This window comes from Mustela erminea, chromosome 1 (assembly GCF_009829155.1).
Source record: "Mustela erminea isolate mMusErm1 chromosome 1, mMusErm1.Pri, whole genome shotgun sequence".
Lineage (NCBI taxonomy): Eukaryota > Metazoa > Chordata > Mammalia > Carnivora > Mustelidae > Mustela > Mustela erminea.
The window spans coordinates 8,594,585-8,615,358 of NC_045614.1; the positions used below are offsets into that span (position 1 = coordinate 8,594,585).

A 20,774-nucleotide genomic window follows, 5' to 3' on the forward strand; every position below is an offset into this window, starting at 1 on the left:
CTATCCTAGAAGTGGGGGTGTTCAGTCTGTGTCCCCAGCTGATGGGGAGTCCGTACTCCCCAGGTCAGAGAAGGTGGAGTCTGGGTCCTGGATTTTAAGGGCAGCAGTCTTTGCAGCGGCGCAGGGTCAAGGAGAGGCAAATACCCAGGGGGTTGATTGGTGACCTTTATTGAGCGACTCTGAGGCCAGCACAGGCTCGCCTTGTAGATTTACTGTGGGAACATCCGGTGGCCCGGCCCCCTTCTCTACTCCCGGGCGCCACGGGCCCGTTCTGCTCCCTTGCCTCGGCTGCGTTTAGCCCTTGAAGGGGCCCATGCGCCCGAGGCTGGACCCAGAGGGGTTGGGAGCTCCGCAGGGGCCCGGAAGCGCCAGGTGGACGCAAGGGTGAGTCTAGGTCTTCTTCGAGCGATTGCGTTTCTTGCTGCGGGATTCAATTAGTTTCTGGGAACGAATCTTAAGCTCCGCGCGGCTCACCACGTCGTTGTCCTCCTCCTCACTTTCCTCTTCGTCTGCGCAGGGCAGTGAGGGGATCCGGGTTCCCATTCTTGGCTCAGATTTCCCTTCCCGGTCTTTACCACCCGTTCCCAACTTGGCCCCGCCCCCCAACTTGGCCCCCCGCCAGGCCTCGCACGGCTTTCCCTGGGTCGGCTTGGGCCCCCAGCCCCGCCTCTTTTCCCTGACCGTACTGACCGAAGAACTTGTCCTTGAGACTGGCAAGGGGCAGGGTGATGCGGGTGTTGTACAAGGGCAGCTTTCCCTCTAGGGTGGAGTAGAACTGGGGGAGGAACGGAGCGGGAGGCGAGAGTGGGTGCGGTAGAGGCTGCAGGGGCGTTCTGTATCCCCTCCTCACCCCATTCTAAGATATACCCTGAGTCCACACGACCCCTCTGCCCACTCCTCTTCGAGCTTTTCTCGAGCCCAGCCGACTGACTCGTTCTTCGAGCTCCCCGGCTACCCAACCCCGCCCCTTTGACCGCCCCTGATCTCAGGGTTTTCGCCCCTTGATTCCCCCCTTACCCGCGCACGTGCACACACTCCCCAGCCCTGCCCACTGGCCTCGCGGGCCCTCTGGAAGTTCTCCTGTCTCCTCAAACCTCACAGATTGTCCGTAAAGGTCATTTCCCACCCACAGGCTCCCCGGTTTTCTGCCCCTGCATCCTCAGCCCCGCTCTGGCTGTACTCGGACCTCTTGGTCGGTGAGGTGGCGCAGCATCTCGGGCACGTCATGGCTCTCGAGCTGTGCCTGCAGCTTCAGAAGCTTTTCTTCCACGACGCCCAGCAGGTCTGGCAGATAGTTACCTGCCTGGGGATCCAGCTCCTTTCCCGCGAAAGGGCCCTCCACCTGCGGCGGGCGCGGAGCCGACTCAGCTTAGAGGGGGCGGGCCTCGGGGGCGTGTTCCGCCAGGGGCGGAGCTTTACCCTCCTCGAGCTAGGCTTTCGAAAGCGAGGGACGACCAACGGGGGTGGGGCTAGCGCCTGTGGGGCGGGGCCTCTGAACTCCGGAGACCAAGGACAATGGGTGAACGAAGAGTTTGTGTGGAGGAAGGGGGTAATAACTCAACAGAAGTCATTTCGGGGATGACTTTTGGGGAAAAAAAATGGGCCTCTGCTACGGGCAGTGTGGGGCGCCCCCCGTCGCAGTGTTGTGGTGGGGGTCTCTGAGGTATGGCGTGGGGAGGCAAAATGGGACCTTCCCGTGAAGATGCAACAGGGTCTCCGAAGTCCTGAGCCTCTTGAGAAGTAAGGGGGTCTCCCCGCAGGAACCGCAGGTGGGGACTCTGAGGAGTGGGGCTGGGTGTCCCCTCTCGGTGGGCTTCTGACATCCTGGACAGGGCCCAGGGTCGGTCCCCTTTGAGTAGGGTCAGGAACCCACCGCCTTGGGCTGCAGAAGGTTCTGCGCTGAGCTACCTAGGCGAGGGGTGGCGGGCTGGGGGAGGTGGGAAAGTGCGCAGGCCTACCAATGTGATGTGGTTCATCTTGCCCGCCAGGTGTTCGAGGCCCTCCTTGATCGTCTGTACCGCCCACATGGCGCGCTCTAGCTCATCCTGTGCCTCAGTGCGCCGCTGCTCTTCCGCCTTGAGGCGCTCCTGCAACTCAGCCTGCAGCTTCTGCTGACTACAGACAGTTGGGAGGTCACCCCTGGAGAGTGCCTCCGAGCTGGGAGGGCCCCCCAGCCTCTCCCTTGGGCACCCAGGCCTCACCTCACAATTGTGGTCTCCCCGGAGTACTTGAGGTCTTCCAGCTCTCGCTGCAACCTCTGCTTCTCTTGCTTCAGCCTCACCAGCGACTGCTCGTTCTCGCTCTTGAGCGTCTCCAAATGTGTGAAGGTGTCACCCTGTGCCAGGAACCGCCTCACCACCGCCTGTGGGCCACCCGGCCCCTTCTCAGGTCAGAGGGAGGCCTGGAAGGCCTGACTACAACCCCTCTTCCTTTCCTCTGGGCACGCAGGACAGATGGCCTAAGCTGGTGGCTTCTGCACAGCGATGTTTAAGGACTCCGTGATTCAGACTCAGTGCTGCCTCAAGGATGTGCAGCCCCCCAACACATAATTTTTGCCAGGCCCTTGTCTATGTAAGGAATTTGAATCAGCCCAGATCGGTGTGTGGTGAAGGGTAGCAATGAGCATCATTGCTTTCCAAAATCAACCCGCCATCCACACTGTGACTGCGAATCTTGCGCAATCCGTGGAGGAAATAAGGCCAATCTCGGGAGCTAGCTGCCCACCAGGCCAATTTCTGGGAAGGTGCCAGGCCACACTGCCCCACATGACCCCATACCCGAGTCCGCAGAACTCCTCGGGGGGTTAGTTACCCTATGGGAGAAGTAGCAGTGGAAGAGTGCACAAAGGGGAGAAACTGGACTGGGGCCCAGTGGGATCAGCATCCGCCCGTGGAAAACATAAGGGTCTTAGCAAATGGCAAGGAAAACGCTGCAAACCGCAGGGCCCAGGGTCTGAGAGTGGCACCGGGCAGTCTACTGAGCCCCAGACCCTGTTACAGGGACTGGAGACACAGGAGAGACCAAACTCGCAGTTCTCACAGAGCTGACATGCCCAAGAAGTTAGCACCCGCATAAGAGCAAGCAGGAAAGGGACTGATGGCCCGGGTAGACAGCTAGTCTGGGTTTTGCTGGGAGGAGCAGCAGCAAAACGGGGCAAAGGCTGGAGGAGGGAGGAGTGTCTTTGAGGCTGCAGAAGCAGGAGGCTGCGCTTGTTGGCCTCACGGGCCTGGGCTCAGTCTGAACAGAACTAGAGGGCGGGGAGGGTTGCGGGCAGCGGGCAGCACTCACGTGGGTTTCGGCCACGCCGGTGGCGTCCTTGACCTTGCCAAAAAGCATCTCTGTCTGGTACATGCTCCAGCGCTGCCTCAGCTCCTCCTCTTTGGCGCGCAGGCTGTCCTGGGTCGAATCCTCGGACTGCAGCAGCACGTGTTCACGCTGGGTCTGCTCACAGGGCGGGAGTCAGCTTTCAGGCAAGGATTTGGGGTAGAGGCCAGAGAGGGGGAGCCGGGAGAGGGCGGGGCCCAACTGGGGAGACAGGGTAAAGGCTCGGGGCCAGGTCAGGGAACCCAGCCTGGGGTCAGGAGTGCAGTAAAGGGCTGATCAGCTATGGGCAGCCTCAGAGGCAGGGCGAAGAGGCGGGGTCAAGGGAGCGGGGGCGGGACCTCGAGTAAGGGGCGGGCTAGAGGCGGGGCCAGATTTAGGAGTGGGGCGCGGTGTAATCGGGTGGGGATGGATAGGAAGGATCGGTGAGTGAGGGGCGATGTGGAAGCTCCTCCAAACAAGGCAATCGGATGGAGGGAGGGCGGGGTCAGGGAAGTGGGAGGAGCCCTAGGCATCCAGTGGAGATGAGGGCGGAGTCCGGAGAAATGTTAAGAGCCGGGAAGGTCTAGGGTATGGATCGACTTAGGGGTGTAGCGGTACCTGCGAAGTGAGGTCTAGGCTGGGGCTGCACCCCGGGACCTGTGGACACGCCCACCTTGCGCTCCATGCGTTCGTTCTGCAGCTTCCTGTCCTCCGCGCGCTTCTTGCACTCGGTTATGTAGCGCTCCCGCTTCTTGCGCTCCCGGAACACGGTCTCCTCCAGATATTGCAGCTGGTTCTGGAGGCAGGGCCGGGGGACAGCAGGACCAGCTGGTACCTATCGAGGCTTAGGGCTGGGGGACACAGCTGGGCCAGGGTGCAGGGTCTTGGGAGGTAGGCGGGAGGAGCTCGGGGACAGCTGGGGTTCAGATTCTGGGGCCAAAAGACCAAGGCGTCTGGGTGGGAACCCCAGGGCCTGGCAGGCTGGCACCTTGGCGATGTCCCGGGCGTTGATCGCCTCCTGGTTCACCACTTGCAGCTCCTCTAGCTCGCGTTTTGCCCTCACCACCTCCGCCTCCATGAGGTCCAGCCGGTTTTCCAAGTGAAGGCTCTCCTCCTGCGGGTGGGGGACAGGCCCGTGACCGCTGTCCCTCTGCAGGCTGGCCCTCCGACTTGCCTCCACCCCATCCCCCAAGTCGCCCTGGTCCTTACTTGGAGATAGGCCTTGAGCTGCAGGTACACATTGGTAATGTGTTCGGCTTCTTCTGCCTTCATCCGGGCCTTCTCCAAGCGGTTCTCCAGGTTCCGCATGGTCTAGATGGGAAGCAGGGCTGGGCCGAGTTCCCCTCCCCTCTGCAGTTCTCCTCGGGATCCCCACCCCTCCTCAACCGGCCTCACCTTGGCCACCTCTGTGTTGCTATTTTGCGCTTCGGCCATCTCCAGCTGGCGGAGGCTGTGCCGCAGCTGGAGCTCCTCCAGCCACTTCTGCCGCACGCCCAGCTGGTGCCGCAGCGCGTTCAGCTGCTTCACCTTCTCGCTCAGCCGGTGGTCCAGGTGCTCCAGGGCCTGCTGGAGAGAGGCGAGCCCAAGCGGCAGCCTGAACCCTCCCACCTAAGCCTTCCTCCCCTTCTCCTCCAGATCTTGTTTCTCCTCTCCCCGGGCTCTGCGGCATCAGACCCAGCGGCCCCCCTGCTCCTGCAGATCATCTTCCCACCACCCAACTTGCCACCCTGGCTGCCCTTCTCCCTTACTGGGCCCAAGGAGAGACAGCCTCTGAGGCTTCTCAACTCTGTTCACACCCACCCCCTCCATGGACCTATCCAGGCTCAGGGTCTGAAAACTCACCATAGCTGAGAACATCCACGTTTAAGCGCCCCTTCCCCACACCGGGAACTGCAGGCTCATATACCTATATCTACACTGCCATCCAGACACCTCAAAACCATTGTGTCCAAAATCGAGTACATGATCTTTCCCCAAGTCCTTCCTGGACTCTTCTTCTCCATGTCAGCGCGTGGCAGCTTCATCCTTCCAGGCACGCAAGTCCCCCAAACCCGATGTCCTCACCCTCACTTCTTCCATCCCACCTACAGCCAGCTCATTAGCAATGCTTTGTTCTATTTCCAAGGTTTTCCCAGAGCTACCCCGTTCTTCCTGTTTCCACCATTTTTGTCGAAGTGCAGCCAACACCGTCTTCTCCTGGAGGACCTCCCCGCAGCTTCCCTCTGCTTCCTCACACTCTACATCATAAAATCTAAACTCTTGAGCCTGCTGGAAGGTTCAGCCCCTGCTGACCTTCTTCTTTTTTTTTTTTAATTAAAGATTTTATTTATTACTTTGAGGAGAGAAAGAGCCTGAGCAGGAGGGGCGGAGGGACAAGCGGACTCCAGGTCTTGATATGGAGCTCAGCTCCAGGACACTGAGAGCACGACCTGAGCTATAGTCAGAGGCTTAACACACTGAGCCATCCAGTCATCACTGACCTCATCTCCTACAGAGCCCTGCTCAAGCACTCCCATCCAGCCACACTGGCCAGGCCTGTGTCTCCAATGCTCTACTCCCTTGCTTCTATTTCAGGGACTTCGCACTTGCTGTTCCATCTGCCTGGATTGCTTTTCCCCAAATCATTTCCTGCCTGTCTCATTCTCAGCACAGATATCAATGTCCTAGAGAGAGGTGGCTTTCCTGACCTCCCCAACCCAATCTAAAGTGCAAACCCCTTGGGGCACCTGGGTGGCTCAGCTGGTTGCCCACCTTTGGCTCAGGTCATGATCTTGGGGTCCTGGGATTTAGCCCTGTGTTGGGTTCCGCGCTCAGTGGAGTGTCTGCTTCCCCTCTCCCTTTGCCTGTCCCACCCCCCTGCTCATGCTTGTGCTAAGTTAATAAATCTTAAAAAAAAAAAAAAAAGGTGCAAACCTCTGCCCCTATCTATTTCTGTTTATTTCTGGTCACTCCTGGAAATTACTTTATTTCTGCATTTGTTCTTGGTGTTTTTATTTTGTTCTTGTTTTTGTTTTGTTTTGTTTTCCTCCACTCTCTTTTCCCCACTAGGATATGAAGGTTTGGGAAGTGGAGTTTGGTTTGGTGTTTTGTTTTTTTACTGCATAGTCCCCAATACCGAATATCATGCCTATACGTGGTCGGTGTGTGATAAAGATTAATTGAGTGAATAAATTAGCGGTGGAGAAAGGATTGGAGAAGGTGAGATGAGTCAGAGAGTCCAGTGGGGAGGGGACACAAGTTGGAAACGAAGGGAGAAGGGAGAGGGTCAGTGGAGTTGGGATGGCGCAAACCTGTCCTGTCCTGTTCTTTAAATACGGCTTCTCTGACTTGCACTCCCGAATCACCGCCTGGACCAATTTCTCATCTCCCTGCAAGGAGAGGAGCCCAGTCACTACTCATGAAGACCACCCCAACCTGAGGCAGCGCCCTGCCCCACTGGGGACACTGCCCTGACTCTTCGAGACCCTTTGACCATTTCAGCATCCTCACCTGCAGCAGGTCCGCCAGCTGAACTTGCAGGACCCTGGTCTCCTCCTGGAGCTGGTTGATGGTCTCCTGATTCTTCTTGATGTTCCACTGGGTGCTCTCATAAAAGGCCTTCCGGTCACCCTCTGAGGTCATATGAGGTACACAAGCCAAGTGTGTCATAGGGGGTCGGGGGCTTCCCAGAGGAAAGCTGTTTTTGTTATCGTTGACTTAATATCGCAACGATACTTCAGTGGGAACACTTGTCATATACTCGATGCTGGACAAAGAACCTTCCAGCTGTCAAATACCATATGTCAACAGGTACATATCCATATCATACCCCTTTACAGATGACAAGGCTCAGGTTTATTAGACTGTTCAAGATCACAAGATGTCTGATTCCCGAGCCTATACTTTCAACTACTGTGCAAGATTACCTTCTAATAATAATAGTTACCATAATGGTTCACATCAGAATTTTCCAACCTTGGCACAACTGATATTTGAAACAGATAATTATTTGTTTTGAGCTGTCCCATGAATTGTCAGATGAGGAGCAGAGTCCCTGGCCTCTGGCCGCTGGATGACCCCCACCCCTAACAATGTGACCGCCAAAAATGTGTCCAGGTATTGCCAAGTGCCCACTGTGGAGCAAAATAGCCCTCTTCCATTGAGAAACATCGGTTTACACTTTATAGTGTTTTACTATGTGCCAGTCACTGTTCTCGGCACTTTGTACATTTCAACCCCTTATGGGGTTGTACTCTTACTATCCCCATTTTTTTTTTTAAAGATTTTATTTATTTATTTGAGAGAGAGAGACAGTGAGAGAGAGCATGAGCGAGGAGAAGGTCAGAGGGAGAAGCAGACTCCCCATGCAGCTGGGAGCCCGATGCGGGACTCGATCCCGGGACTCCAGGATCATGACCTGAGCCGAAGGCAGTCGTCCAACCAACTGAGCCACCCAGGCGTCCCTATCCCCATTTTTTAAAAAAGAGTTTGTTTATGTATTTATTTGACAGACAGAGATCACAAGTAGGCAAAGAGACAGGCAGAGAGAGAGAGGCGGAAGCAGGCTCCCTGCTAAGCAGAGCCCGATGTGGGGCTCCATCCCAGGACCCTGGGATCATGACCTGAGCAGAAGGCAGAGGCTTTAACCCACTGAGCCACCCAGGCTCCCCTTACTATCCCCATTTTATGAATAGAGAAATTGACAGCACTTAGGCTACTCATCGTCTCCTAAGATCAGTCTTTGCAGAGCAGAGCCGAGCCAAGATTTGAACCCAGGAAATCTGGTTTTAGAATCTGTGTTCTTTACCAACGACCCCCCCCCACGCCCCCCCCCCCCGCCCCGCCAATGCGTGGTAGAAGAGTTGAAATTACAGGAAAGTATGAAACACAGTCTAGTTGGTTCTGAGCATAGGAAAGATTCCATAAGAGAGATGAGGAAAACCATGAACAAGTATGAGTTTTTGCCTCCCGTTTTTGCCACCCGGATGAAGACCGGTGGAAGGCCCTTGTCACACAGTGCCTGGTCGCAGGGCTGGGCGGGCACTGTTGACTCCTGATTCTTTGTGCCCTTTCGAGCTGTCTTACCTAACAGTTGTATCTTCCTTTGTAACTCTGCCACCTGCGTGTGCACAGCAGACTTGCCCCGAAGGACATGGAGGGGTCCCGCCTTGGAATGGAGTGGAAGCCAGGCCTGGGGCACACCCTTTACTTGGGAGTGACTGTGCTGGGCCTTAGTCTGACTGCCCTGGACCTTGCGGGAGGTCGAAACCTGGTCCTGAGAAGGCGGGATGTTGGTGGAGGCCGCCCAGCACAGGGGAGACGTCATGACTGGGTTGGGGCCTAGGGTCCCTGGGGATTAGGGTGGCAAATAGCAATTGCCCCGGTCCTGGATCCGTCAGCACGGGTTCCCCGGGCTCTGGGAGAATGCACTTTCCGACCGCTTGGCGGGGCCTCTCAGCATTTCCCGGTTGCTGGGTAACTTCTGCCCCGCCCCCTCCTTCCAGCGCTCCCATGGAAACCGTCCGCGTTCCACACCACCGCTTTCATTGGCTAACGCTGTGCAGAGGGGCGGCCCAGTTGCGGGCTGGCCAAGCCTCTCGGCTGGATATTAGGAGGGGAGTACTTTGGGGTCACCTGCTCATCTTTTTTTTTTTTTTTTTTTTTTTTTTGCGTTTTATTTTGAGTAATTTCTACACCCTAGGTGGGGCTGGAACCTGGAACCCTGAGATCAAGAGTCACACGGTCTATGTCGGATCCAGCCAGGCAACCCCTACTTTAAAAAAGAATTTTTTTTTTTTATTTTTGAGTAATCTCTACACCTAATATGGGGCTGGAACCCACATCCTCAAGATCAACAGTCCCGCTCCCGGACTGAGCCAGCCAGGCACCCCCTACTTTTTTTTTTTTTAAAGCATCCCCCCACTCCCGCAACACCACTCCGCTGGGTTTCCAGGGCATTTTTCAGGAACCTTCTTTTCCGGCTGCAGAACCTGCCACTCCCAAGATGGAGGAACGGAACGCCGCCATTAAGCGCGAACCATCAGAACGATCCTCTCTAGGGCTTCACAGTCCTATCCAAGATGGCCGTCTGGGTTCCAGCCCACCCCTCCCCCATATGCCACTCTCAACATGGCACCCTTGGGTCGCCGCTCCGCACGAGCGGCGTGACGCCGGAAGTGACGCGTCCCACATATTTCCGCTTTCTTTTTTCTGGAGGAACGGTTGGCTGCTGGGCTGGGGGGCGCGGTGGATATTGACCTTTGCCCCGGCCTCGTGTAGGTGGTGAATTAACGCGCGGGGTGGGGTGGTGGGGGTCACCCCAATTTCTTATTGGGGGTAGCTCGAGGGTGTTCGTCGGTAGAGTGGGAGACTGTTAACCCCTTTGGCCAATTGGCGGGAATTGGATAGCTCACCAACCCTACTCATCCGCGCCCCTCCCCGGGCAGGGAGCGGAGGTTTTGAGCCTTCCCCCTTGATAAGAAAAAAATGAGACTCCCTCTGGGCAAGACTGGGGAGAGACCCCCACCCCGCCTATATTGGAAGCAGAGTGAGCCCCCATTGCCCGGAAGCGATGGAGGATTCCAGCTGGCCGGAGGAAGAGGTGCCTTCCTTCGGCTGGAAGTAGCCCTCTCCCACTGACCGGCGGTCCCTTTCTTGCCGCAGCGTGGGTGCACAGCACATCTCCCCGCGGCCGGCTTCCTCCCCCCAGAACCTCTTTCCGGCCCGCGAGCTTCTGCGAGATGTTACTGTTCCTGTTGCTGCTGCCCCTGTGCTGGGCCGTGGAGGTCAAGAGGCCCCGGGGCGTCTCCCTTACCAGTGAGTCCGCCACTGGAGGTGGCTGGAGGTGGGGGTAGGGTGTGGGAGGGGCCGACTTGGCCCCTGGGATAGACACTTTGAGCCTTCTGCCTCAGTTTCCTGGCCTCTGGGTAGGGAAGGTGGCAATACTCAGCGGCTGAGAGGGCCTCTTCGTGCCTTGGGCTGATGAGCCCCTTACCTCCTCCATCCCAGACCATCACTTCTATGACGAGTCCAAGCCTTTCACTTGCCTGGACGGCTCTGCCACCATCCCTTTTGATCAGGTCAATGATGATTACTGTGACTGCAAGGATGGCTCAGATGAGCCAGGTGAGTCTTTTCTCTGTTCATTCATTCATTCATTCCAGGTTTTCTGAGTGCCTGGGAAATGCCAGCCCCCCTGCGGTGCGGTAGTGACCAAGACATACAGACCCAGCCCTGCCCTCCCATGGCTCCCTGCTGAGTGGGGGAAAGCAGGCATAGGAGTGAGTGGTTTGGTGAGGAGGGTCATAGCTGCTGGGGGAGCCCAGAGAGCCCCGCCCAGCCCCCGGGGTCGGGAAGTCTCCACTGAACCCTGAAGTGTGCTGAAAGTGGAGGTGCCAGCAGGTGCAAATACCTAGAGATGGGAGAGAAGGTGGGACTGAAGGGCAGACAAAGACAGAAGTGGAGGCAAGGGATAGAGCAGTGGGCTGGGCCTCTTTCTGAGGGCCTTGGTGAGAGGCAGAGGAGAACATGGGAGAGTTTGATTTCAGTCCCCGAGGCCCTTCCTTCCCTTTCTGTGCATCGGTGGTCCTCACGTGCCGTGTGTGTGCACGTGTCCGGGGAATCTGTCTGTGGGTGGATGTGATGAGTTAGCCCTGAGGTCACCTGGAAAACGACCTTCCTCCCACAGGTACAGCCGCCTGTCCTAACGGCAGCTTCCACTGCACCAACACTGGCTACAAAGCCCTGTACATCTCCTCCCGATGGGTCAACGATGGAGTTTGTGGTGAGTGAGATCACACCAGGGTTGGGGAAATTGGTGGTGGCGGGGGAGTAGGGAGGAGCCACGGCCGGGTCTGACCCCATGCCTGCTTCTGCTCTCAGACTGCTGTGACGGGACCGATGAATACAACAGCGGGATCGTCTGTGAGAACACCTGCAAGTATGTGGCTGGCAGCTGCTGCCCTCCCCCGCCCCCCCTCCCCTCCCCAGGGTTCTAGCCTCACCCCATCCAGTGGAGCAAGCCCCTCTCTTTTCTGCTTTGGTCCATCAAGTGCTCACTCTGCCAGGGCCTTGTCAATGAACCCCACATCACCACTCCATCCCCGGCCCAGAAGCGGGCACGGTTGTTTCCCAGTTCAGCAGATGAGAAAAGTCAAGCTCAGGATAAAAAGTGACTTCCCCAAGGTTCCCACATCTAGGTCAGATCAGAGCCGGGACTTGAACCCAGGCCGGTCTGACTTGAGATTCCCATCTCTGAATCACTCCGCTCTCGTGGCAGACCCTGAAAACTGAAATGCCCTGAGTGTGGCTGAGTGTGAGGCAGTAGAGAGTGGTGGGCATTGTGGCATCTAAAGGAAACACTTGCCCCTTGACTTTGGTCAGTTGAAGGCAGGCGGCCAAGCTAGATTCATTTTTCAGAGAAGCTGAAAATCCCAATACTTTTGTAAATTTGCCTTATGGGAGATCTTTTAGGTACAGGGTGGGTCAGGGGCAACCCAGTTACCCATCAGATGGCCTTCTCCTCCAGGAGTCTGATTTCTGTGCTTTTCTTTCTCTTTTGGGGGCCAACCTCTAGCCCCACACGAGCGTTCCCCAGCCCCTCTCCCAGGTCCCTACAGTGAGCAAACTCTGACCACTATCCCTCCGCTCGGGGACAGGGATGAAGAGCTCTGAGCCTGGGGAAGAGGGGGAAGGAGGCTTTGCTCTTTATGTTTTCCCCCGTGGGGCGGGCTGCAGGTGGGTTGAGCCCTTTTGGAAGAGGCCAAGCTGGTGAGCCCTAAGGGCCTCTCTGGGGGTGCTCGTGTGTTCCCTCCACCCCAGAGAGAAGGGCCGGAAGGAGAGAGAGACACTGCAGCAGATGGCAGAGGTCACGAGAGAGGGGTTCCGCCTGAAGAAGATCCTTATTGAGGACTGGAAGAAGGCTCGGGAGGAGAAGCAGGTAAGAGACCCTGTGGGGACAGCCCACAACATTCTGGGCCCTGAGGCCTAGAGTCTGGGGCTGGCGAGGCTGGGTGGGATTGACACCCGCCCCTGACTAGTGGAGTCCCAGGGCCAGTTACCGTCTGTGTGTGCCTTGGTTTATCCATTTGTCTGTTGGCTGTTCAGTCGTTAGTTAAGCCATTACCAGGTGGTGGTCAGCATGGGTGTTTTGCAGAACCTTGAGGGGCTGAAGTGGGCTCAGAGGAGCTCTCCTCCTGCATCTCAGAATAGGAGGGGCGCCTAGCTGCATCCTAGTTCTGTGGTGCCCTCATCTGGAGGATGAGGCCAGTAACCATGCGACCTCCCTGTTCGAGGGGAGGACTCAAGACGTTGTCGCAGCAGCCTGGGTAGTTCTATAGGGCAAGTGCTGCAAGGGCTGGAAGAAATCGTGTGCCCAGGCCACCCCCTGGGCTGCCGGATGGGTCAGAGTCCTCAGCCCTGTCCTTGGACTTCCGCCAGGCTCTTCGCAGAAGGACTTCAGCTCTGTTTTTCTGCCCAGGGAAGGTTCTGAGTCTTTTTCCCCTCTATGCCCTGGCTGGTCAGGCCCCTCCTGAGGTTGGGGGTTGGGGGGAAAGCAGTGATGTCCTCTCTGGGTTCAGAGGATAGTGGGGAAGCCATGCAATGAGGTTGGCTTTGAGTGACTTTTGCCCTCAGGGGGGCGGTAGGAGGATCCTGGGAACAGCCCAGGCTGAGGTGTGGGGCAGGGCATTAGGACGAAAATGATCCCATGGCGCGGCTTAGGCTAAGACCCTTCAGCTTGGGGCCCCACAGCACACTCGTTCCTTCTCGAAATATCCACAGAGGCCCTGGATGTGCTGCGGTGTAGTGGGCAGAGACTAGAAACAGACCTGGAGCTGCCTCAGGGGCCCATTGTGCACTGAGAGGGACAGATACCAAAGTGACACTCAGAACCACTGGAAAAGGGGACATTTGGGTTGGGGCTGTGAGGCCTAGAGGAGACTTGTGCCTGGTCTCTCTCCTCCTCCCGCCTGTTGTGGAGGCAGGAAGCAGGGACGGCTTCTGGAGGAGAAGGCCTCTATCTAAACTGAAATCTGTGGGATAATTCAGAGTCAGCCATGCAGAGTGTTCTAGGCAGAGGGAAAGCATGTGTGAAGAACGGGAGGCAGGGGGCCTGTGGGGGATCTAAATGCTGTCGGGGGAGTTGGACCCTGTGGGGTAAGAAAGCATTGGGGCAGTTGCGGCTGGAGCGGTGGGCCTGGTTTGGCAGGCCCTCAGGGGCTGCCTCAAGGTGTTCAGGGTTCTCTTCACGGAGCTCGGGGGAACCACAGGAAGGGAACCTTCGGGAAGGTCACCCGTGGCCACCCTGTGGAGTGGAGGCAGGGAGGTAGCACTCGGGAAGAAGGCAGAACAGGAGACATGGCATCTTGCCTTTCGCCTACCCAGGAAAAGCTCGCTGAGCTACAGGCTGGAAAGAAGTCCCTGGAGGACCAGGTGGAGATGCTGCGCCTGGTGAAGGAGGAGGCCGAGAAGCCAGAGAAGGAGGCCAAAGACCAGCATCAGAAGCGGTGGGAAGGTATGTTCCAGGCTGGCTGGCCAGGGCTGGCCCTTGTCTCTGGCTGGGAAGCGCCTGGGCCCTGGAGCGCCGCTCATTACCTGTTGGCTCGCGTGTCTGCTGACTGTCGATCATGGTGCCTCGGTCCCCCACGCACTCTGTTGGCCTCACCTGTGCGTCGGTCATTGCATTTGAAAGTCATTCGTAGGAATAATCTGCCCCCTAGCAGAAGGGATTTTTTTCCCGAGAGGAGATGTTCTTCTTTCTGCCAGCCACATGGGAACACTGCCATTGGGGGACCTCCTGAATCTAAAGCAAAGGCCGGAGGCCCCTCCAACCTGTCAGGCAGCGTGAACTGAGGTGGGAGCACAGGCTGGGGATTTCTGGCCCAGCCTCTCCTTGAGGGGACAACCCTGGGGTGAGGTCACAGCTTAGTTATGGGATGGGGGGCGGCTTTGATTTCCTCTCCCTTGTCTCACAAATTCTCATCAGCACAGATCTCCGGATTTGCTGGGAACTTCCATGTTCTTTAATCTTCCTGAATGGTTTATTTCCCTGGCAATTTATGTCACTTCAGTCAGTTGAAGATGGTTTTTTATACTTTGTCCAGCATTTTCTTTTTTTTTTTTTTAAAGATTTTATTTATTTATTTGACAGACAGAAATCACAAGTAGACGGAGAGGCAGGCAGAGAGAGAGAGAGAGGGAAGCAGGCTCCCTGCTGAGCAGAGAGCCTGATGCAGGGCTTGATCCCAGGACCCTGAGATCATGACCTGAGCCGAAGGCAGCGGCTTAACCCACTGAGCCACCCAGGCGCCCTGTCCAGCATTTTCTTGATTTTGGCAGGTTGTGCTGCCATTCTGGTAAATTGTGAGCCTTGAGTCTCGTCCTCAGTCTCTCCAGTGGGGGTCACCCTGTGGAAGCAGGCCAGATGGGAGAGGTGGGCCAGAAACCCCCTCCAGACTAGTTAGAGGACCAGGCATTGCAGGAAGAGATTTGGAAGTGTGGCCGTGGCTACTCCCCGGGCTGGTAACCAGGAGCTGGGCAGCCCGTCGCTGAGTCCACACTGCTGATCTCCATCTCCCTCGGCACCTGCTGCATTCTTTGTCCCTTCCTCTCTCTTCCTTGGTTCCTCACAATCAGTGATGCAGCAGTTCATCCAGTGTTCATGGGGTACCTGCTGCGCGCCAGGCACACCCCACGTGCCAGTAGTTTAGCACTGAACGAGATGGAGCTAGCCCCTGCCTGCCAAGAAGAGTGAGCCAGGCAGAGGGCACAGGTGCAAAGGCCCTGAGGCAGCCTCATGTCTGGTTTTTAAGGGACAGCAAGGAGGCCATGTGGCAGGAGGGAGGGAGGGAGGGGAGAGAATCAGAGTGGGGGGGGGAGAGACCAGAGCAGGGCCTTGGGGACTGTGGGGAGGACTTGGGCTTTTACCCCAAGTGTGGTGGGAGCCATGGCCCAGGGGCAAGTGAGCAGGGGGGCCTCTGGGCCAGAGCCCCAGTGGCATCTGCAGCCTCCCCTTCTTCCCTCAGCAGGGCTATTTCTGCCTCCAGACCCTGACTCCCACCCCCGCTGCTCTTGGGAGACCCTGGACTTTGTTATGTCCCCTCTTTCCTGGGCCCTGTCCAGCAGGTACCTCCCCTCTGCTGAGAAGCACACTCAGGCCCCGCCACTCAGACAGCTGTCCCCAGCCTCTGCCTTCCTGCCCAGCGCTGGGAAGTTGGGGAGTCTCCTCTCTCTGTTCATCCCAGTGGAAGCTGACTTCCTAACCCATCCTGTGTCTCTGCACCTGGCCCTGCCCTTCGCCAGCCAAGTGACCGTGGGCAGGTCCCTTCAGCCAGCCAGCCTCACACTCTCGTCTGGGAGAGGGACAGTTGCCAGCCTGGTCTGCTGGGGCGTGGTGGGCCCTCTGGGGATGAGGCACAGGGGGGCCAAGGGAACCCCGCTGGGCCCGTTGTAGACGGCTGAGCAGAGGCCCGGAGTGGGCTCCATCCCTGGAGCGGCATGGTGGCCGCTTTCCTGTCCAGCTCATCTGGTGGGGGTCAGGCCAGCAGAGGGGGCACCGTCCACCCAGGTGGAGGTCCATCTGTGGCCCTGTGGCAACTGGCTACAGCCCAGTTCCCTTGCATTCCTGGGACACTCCTGGGACCCCCCAGGAAGCCTTCCTGTCTTGGCCACACCCCGCCCCAGTCTCCATCTTGACCTTCAGTGTTGGAGAGCGGGCCTGGGGCGCACGGGCTGCTGCTCCTGGGGGCTCCCAGACATGGCCGATGCGTGATCTCCCTCCCAGGCTTGCACAGTCTAGCCCCTGCTTATTCAAACCCAAGGTCCCAGGGTGCCTTCAAGCCCCACCCCCCCATGTCTGCAAATCCTCCCCAACTCCCCACTTCGGAGTCTCCCCGCTATTGGCACTTCTTGCCTCTTCCTTGGCTCCCGCCCTCGCCAGCCTTTGGCAGCTCATGGCTCCCAGCCCCGCTCTGTGCTCTTCCTTGGCCTGACTCGGCACCAGTGCGGGGCCAGGCGTACAGTGGGACACCTGGGGCATTGGGGCGGGGCAGGCCTTGGGGCGGTGGGTGACGGAGCTGGCCCCTCCACAGAGCAGCAGGCTGCCTCCAGGGCGCAGCGGGAACGGGAGATGGCGGCCAGCGCCTTCCAGGAGCTGGATGACGATCTGGATGGGGCGTGAGTCTGTCTCTCCTGCCTTGGGCCTGGGGTCCCTCCCCCTCTCCGGCACCTGAGCCCCCACCCCCGGCCCCGCACGGGTCTCTAGTGAGTTCCAAACCATAGCTGACCCAGCCCTTGTTACTCAAGTATAAAGCAGATGCAGAAAAACGCTGAGGGTAGATGAAGGACCCTCCCCACCCCACCCAAGGAGCCAGGTCAGGTAGCTGGGGGGTCCTATTACTTTTCCCAAGCACGTTCTGTGGCCTGGGTCACTTTGACGAAAGCCAGACCCCTTCTAATCCCACTGTGCCCCTGAACTTGCTGGGTGACCCAGGCTAACGGCTGAGTGAAGGGGGGCTGTCGGGAACAGGGAGTCTCTGTCTCTCCTTTGAGCCCCTTGAAGGCTGCAGAGTTCTCAGGCCAGGGCAGGAGATGGGGCTGGGCCCCCCTCCGACCCCAACCCCAGAGCTCACCACCTCCCAACTTCTGCCCCCACCCCCCCAACTTTGAGGTCCTAAAATAAGTTCTAGGGGAAGGGCCCTGACAAGAGAGGAAGCAGGTAGCAGTGCCTGGAGCCGGTGGGCCTCACCGCTCTGCCGGCCTCTCCGTGCACGCCTGCAGGGTCTCGGTCACCGAGCTGCAGACCCACCCGGAGCTGGACACCGACGGTGACGGGACACTCTCAGAAGGGGAGGCTCAGGTAGCCCATCCTTCTCTCTGCCCTGGGACTTGTAGAGGTCTCATCCCGGGGTGACCTCAGGGCCACGGGGGTGGGGGGCCAGGCTGGCCTGGGGCTGCTCCCAGGGCTGCCGGGGTGCCTGGCATGGCCAGTGCCGCTTGGCCTTGCCTGGGGTGGGGGGCAGGAGGCTGGAAGCCCAGCTCTACTCCCTGCCCTTTGGGACCGGTTAGGAACACGCCAGATTCCCCACCCACCTGGCCCCACATGCCCCCACTCTGCCCTCCTCCCGTGCAGGCCTTGGCTGTCTGTCCTGACTGGGGCTGGATCCCTGCTGGTGGCTCCTTCCCTGTCCCTCCCTGGCCTCTGCCTCTTCCCGGGGGCCCAGTGACCTCTGCTGCTGGTGCTCTGGAGCTCCCTCTCCCTTTCTGTCTCTGTTTCTCTCCCCCCCACCCCACATGTTCCTCTCCTCTGGGGCCGCCCTCTCTCCCATGGGCCTGTGCTGCCCCCTTCGGGCTGCTCGGCCTCAGTGCCCAGGCCTAGCCCTGGGTGGTCAGAGCACAGCCGTGCCTGGCACCGTAGCCTGAGGCCCCCACTCGAGAGTGCCTGGGTCACAGGGGCACACGTGGAGGCCCCTGACGCTGCCCCCACCACGCACACAGGCCCTGCTGGGTGGAGACCTGCAAACTGACGCTTCTGCCTTCTACGACCGCGTCTGGGCTGCCATCAGGGACAAGTACAGGTCTGAGGTCAGTGGGGGTAGGGGAGGAGATGCAGTACCCCCTCCGGGTCCCCCCCAAATGCCTCACAAAGGAACTGCCTCTGCTTCTGGCACAGGGCCACCCTGGCCAGCTGGGTCATCCAGGCTCCCTCCGTGGAGGGCCCCCCCATCAGCTGTCTCTCCCTCGCCTCCAGGCCCCTAGGAAGGGGCGGAGACACGGAGGCTGCCCATGGGGTGATGGTGTGAGCTTGGACTTTAGCCGGGAGGCGGGCAGACCACTGAGCCCGTAGCACCCATTACCCGCACACCCAGCAGGTGCTCCCCAGCAGCCCCCCGCCTGCACCTTCTGAGCCTGACCTGACAGAGCCCAAGGAGGAGCAGCCCCCAGTGCCCTCGCCGCCCGTGGAAGAGGAAGAGGAGGATGAGGACGAAGAGGAGACGGAAGAGGAGGAGGAGGAGGAAGAGGAGGAGGAAGATTCCCAGGTGCAGGGGGAGCAGCCCCAGGTGTGTGTTTGGGGGAGAAGGGGGTGACGGGGTGGGGGCTGGGTTGCCGGCTGACTCTGCCCCTCCCCCAGGAGGCCCCACCCCCACTGGTTCCCCCGCAGCCTGCTGCCAGCCCCACGGAAGAGGACAAAATGCCCCCCTACGATGAGCAGACTCAGGCCTTCATTGATGGTGAGGGCCAGGCGGGGGAGGGAGGGGACCCGGCCCGATTTCATGCTTCCGGTGATCCGCACCTGCGGGGACCGTGGGCCTCACTGGCTTCCCAAGATGGGCTTGCACTGGCCCTGAGCAAGCCTAGGGAGGGGCATCTGGGGCCTGGAGAAGCCATCCTTGCCCCATGGGCCCCAGGGGCCCTCCCACCTCCTCCGGCTGCTGCTTGTTTGTGCCTCCCCGGCAGGAGGGCTGGGAGCCAGCGAGGTCCCAGGAGTCCTGGCCCTCCTTCCGCAGGAGTGGAGAGCCTGTGCTACGGGGCGGGGTCTGCCCTGAGGCTGTGGAGGCCTGGGCGGTGGGGTGGGTGGCCTAGCAGGCCTGGGAGCTGGGGGATGCAAGTGTGTCCGGAGCACCCCCTCCCTCTTCTTCCGGGATGGGGGCGGTTGGGGCCCCTCAGTCCTCTTCCCACACTGCCCACCCCCTCCAGCCGCCCAGGAGGCCCGCAGCAAGTTTGAGGAGGCTGAGCGGTCCTTGAGGGACATGGAGGAGTCCATCAGGTAAGAGGGTGGGGGCTGGCCCGGGCAAGGCCATGTCTCCACCTGCCAGGCAGCCTCCCCCTGCTGAGCTCCCCAGAGGAGGTGGTAATGGGGAGTTGCCCCGGCTACGTGTGCTAAGACAGGGGTGGCTCCCCTGGGGAGGGTCCCCAGACGGTGGGGAGCCTGAGCCCAGCCCCCGAGTGGCCCTCCACTGCTGGAGTGGGACAACACAGTGGGCCTCCCTGTGTTGTCCTGAATGACGCTGCCCCTTAGTGGCTTGGCCTCCCCTTCCAGGAACTTGGAGCAGGAGATTTCCTTCGACTTCGGCCCCAACGGAGAGTTTGCCTACCTGTACAGCCAGTGCTATGAGCTCACCACCAACGAGTGCGCCCCCAACTGGCCAGCGGGGCGGGTGGAGAGTGGACATCGGGGCCCTGCGCCAGCCTGAGCGAGGAAGGGGGGGGGATGGGCTCAAGGGCGGTGGGCGGAGTTTGAGGTGCCGCTGTGCCCTGGGTGTGGGCGCATGGGGGAGGTTAGGGTCCTGTGTCCCCGCCCACCATCCCTGTCCTGTGACAGGTATGTCTACCGGCTCTGTCCCTTCAAGCTCGTCTCTCAGAAACCCAAGCTCGGCGGCTCCCCCACCAGCCTCGGGTGAGTGGGGTGAGGGCGTCGAATGGATCCCCTCCCCCAGCATCCCTGCCCTGGCCAGCGCCCCTGCCCCTCACCACCCCCGCTCTCCCACAGCACCTGGGGCTCATGGGCTGGCCCTGACCACGACAAGTTCAGCGCCATGAAGTACGAGCAGGGAACGGGCTGCTGGCAGGGCCCCAACCGCTCCACCACCGTGAGTGCCGGGGACCTGGGGGTTGTGGGGGGCGGGTGTTAGGGGGCCAGGCCCACCTGAGCCCTTACCTGCCCATCCCAGGTGCGCCTGCTGTGTGGAAAGGAGACCGTGGTGACCAGCACCACGGAGCCCAGCCGCTGCGAGTACCTCATGGAGCTGATGACGCCGGCGGCCTGCGCGGAGCCGCCGCCCGACCCGCCGGCCGATGGCGACCACGACGAGCTCTAGCCGCCCCCAGGCGCTGAGGTGGGCAGGAAGCTGTGGTGCCGCCACCGCCTGGGGTTGCGCCGGTTTCTGAGCAAAACTTCTCTCCCCGCCTCCGTCTCCATCTCTCTCACATGGTCTTTCTCTGGCCCCAGAACCTCAAGGCACGGAAATACCCCCAGCGGTGTCACCCACCCACCCCGCTGTCTGTGGACCAAGGCCCCCGCTCCGGTCCCCTCACCCACCCAGCGGGGGTCGGAACCAAGTGGAGCTCCGGGCCCTGCTCTCTGCCCTGCTCTCGGGGGGGCCAGGCAGGGCCCAGCCACGCTCCCAGGCCCCAGCGGCCTCCAAAGGTGGAATAAAGCAGTTCGCCCACTCTGGGCACCCCAAGCCCACCCCTGCCCAGGGTGTCTGCCTCCCTTCCCGGTGGGGATGAGTGACTGGACTTGTGACCTCAAAACAATAAACACGATCCCCCCACCCAACTGGTGTATGTCTGCCTTTCTTTGCTCAGGTGTAAAGGGGCCAGGGATGGGCGGAGGGAGGAACTGGGGAGAAGTGACTCCGGGGCTGGTGCCACAGCTGGGGTCTCATCAGAGCCTGATCGACATCTGAGCTGCTCCCTGCGCCATGGAGCAAAGCCCAGCACCACAGGGCAGACGGATCCCAGGCCACTGACCTCTGGGTTCTTGCCTGCACCCA

At 59.5% G+C, this 20,774-nt stretch overlaps 2 protein-coding genes across 7 annotated transcripts; one reads left to right on the forward strand and one right to left on the reverse strand.

Moving 5' to 3' along the window:
* Window positions 1-54: 54 nt before the first annotated feature.
* On the reverse strand, window positions 55-9,022 carry CCDC151 (coiled-coil domain containing 151). The gene is made up of 13 exons (XM_032311817.1): window positions 8,368-9,022; window positions 6,793-6,914; window positions 6,594-6,671; window positions 4,699-4,869; window positions 4,513-4,614; window positions 4,292-4,417; window positions 3,977-4,099; window positions 3,289-3,441; window positions 2,202-2,362; window positions 1,959-2,115; window positions 1,187-1,342; window positions 691-775; window positions 55-509 (listed from the first exon to the last, which is right to left on the reverse strand). The coding sequence occupies exons 1-13, from the start codon at window positions 8,606-8,608 to the stop codon at window positions 391-393; spliced, it is 1,794 nt and encodes a 597-aa protein (XP_032167708.1). The 5' UTR covers window positions 8,609-9,022; the 3' UTR covers window positions 55-390.
* A 249-nt stretch (window positions 9,023-9,271) lies between these two features.
* Window positions 9,272-20,557, forward strand: PRKCSH (protein kinase C substrate 80K-H). 6 transcript variants are annotated; one of them, XM_032311760.1, is made up of 18 exons: window positions 9,452-9,557; window positions 9,946-10,098; window positions 10,291-10,407; window positions 10,970-11,065; window positions 11,164-11,221; window positions 12,103-12,220; window positions 13,666-13,795; window positions 16,371-16,455; window positions 17,059-17,137; window positions 17,776-17,862; window positions 18,147-18,338; window positions 18,410-18,509; window positions 18,976-19,045; window positions 19,319-19,408; window positions 19,601-19,675; window positions 19,769-19,868; window positions 19,950-20,114; window positions 20,228-20,557. In XM_032311760.1, the coding sequence occupies exons 2-17, from the start codon at window positions 10,023-10,025 to the stop codon at window positions 20,094-20,096; spliced, it is 1,620 nt and encodes a 539-aa protein (XP_032167651.1). In that variant the 5' UTR covers window positions 9,452-9,557; window positions 9,946-10,022; the 3' UTR covers window positions 20,097-20,114; window positions 20,228-20,557. The 6 variants fall into 6 exon arrangements, with proteins under 6 accessions (XP_032167686.1, XP_032167651.1, XP_032167669.1 ...); XM_032311778.1 differs by having other exon boundaries at window positions 18,147-18,317; XM_032311770.1 differs by having other exon boundaries at window positions 18,150-18,338.
* The last annotated feature ends 217 nt before the right edge of the window (window positions 20,558-20,774 follow it).

Coding starts and splice junctions, on each gene's coding strand:
- CCDC151 (XM_032311817.1), bottom strand. CDS start 8,608: ATGACGTCTCCCCTGTGCTGGGCGGCCTCCACCAACATCCCGCCTTCT. Junction 4,870..6,593: donor TAAAGAACAGGACAGGACAG/GTTTGCGCCATC, acceptor GCCTCTCTCCAG/CAGGCCCTGGAGCACCTGGA. Junction 4,615..4,698: donor GCAACACAGAGGTGGCCAAG/GTGAGGCCGGTT, acceptor CTTCCCATCTAG/ACCATGCGGAACCTGGAGAA.
- PRKCSH (XM_032311795.1), top strand. CDS start 9,287: ATGGAGGAACGGAACGCCGCCATTAAGCGCGAACCATCAGAACGATCC. Junction 10,408..10,969: donor GGATGGCTCAGATGAGCCAG/GTGAGTCTTTTC, acceptor TTCCTCCCACAG/GTACAGCCGCCTGTCCTAAC. Junction 17,863..18,146: donor GGGACAAGTACAGGTCTGAG/GTCAGTGGGGGT, acceptor CCGCACACCCAG/CAGGTGCTCCCCAGCAGCCC.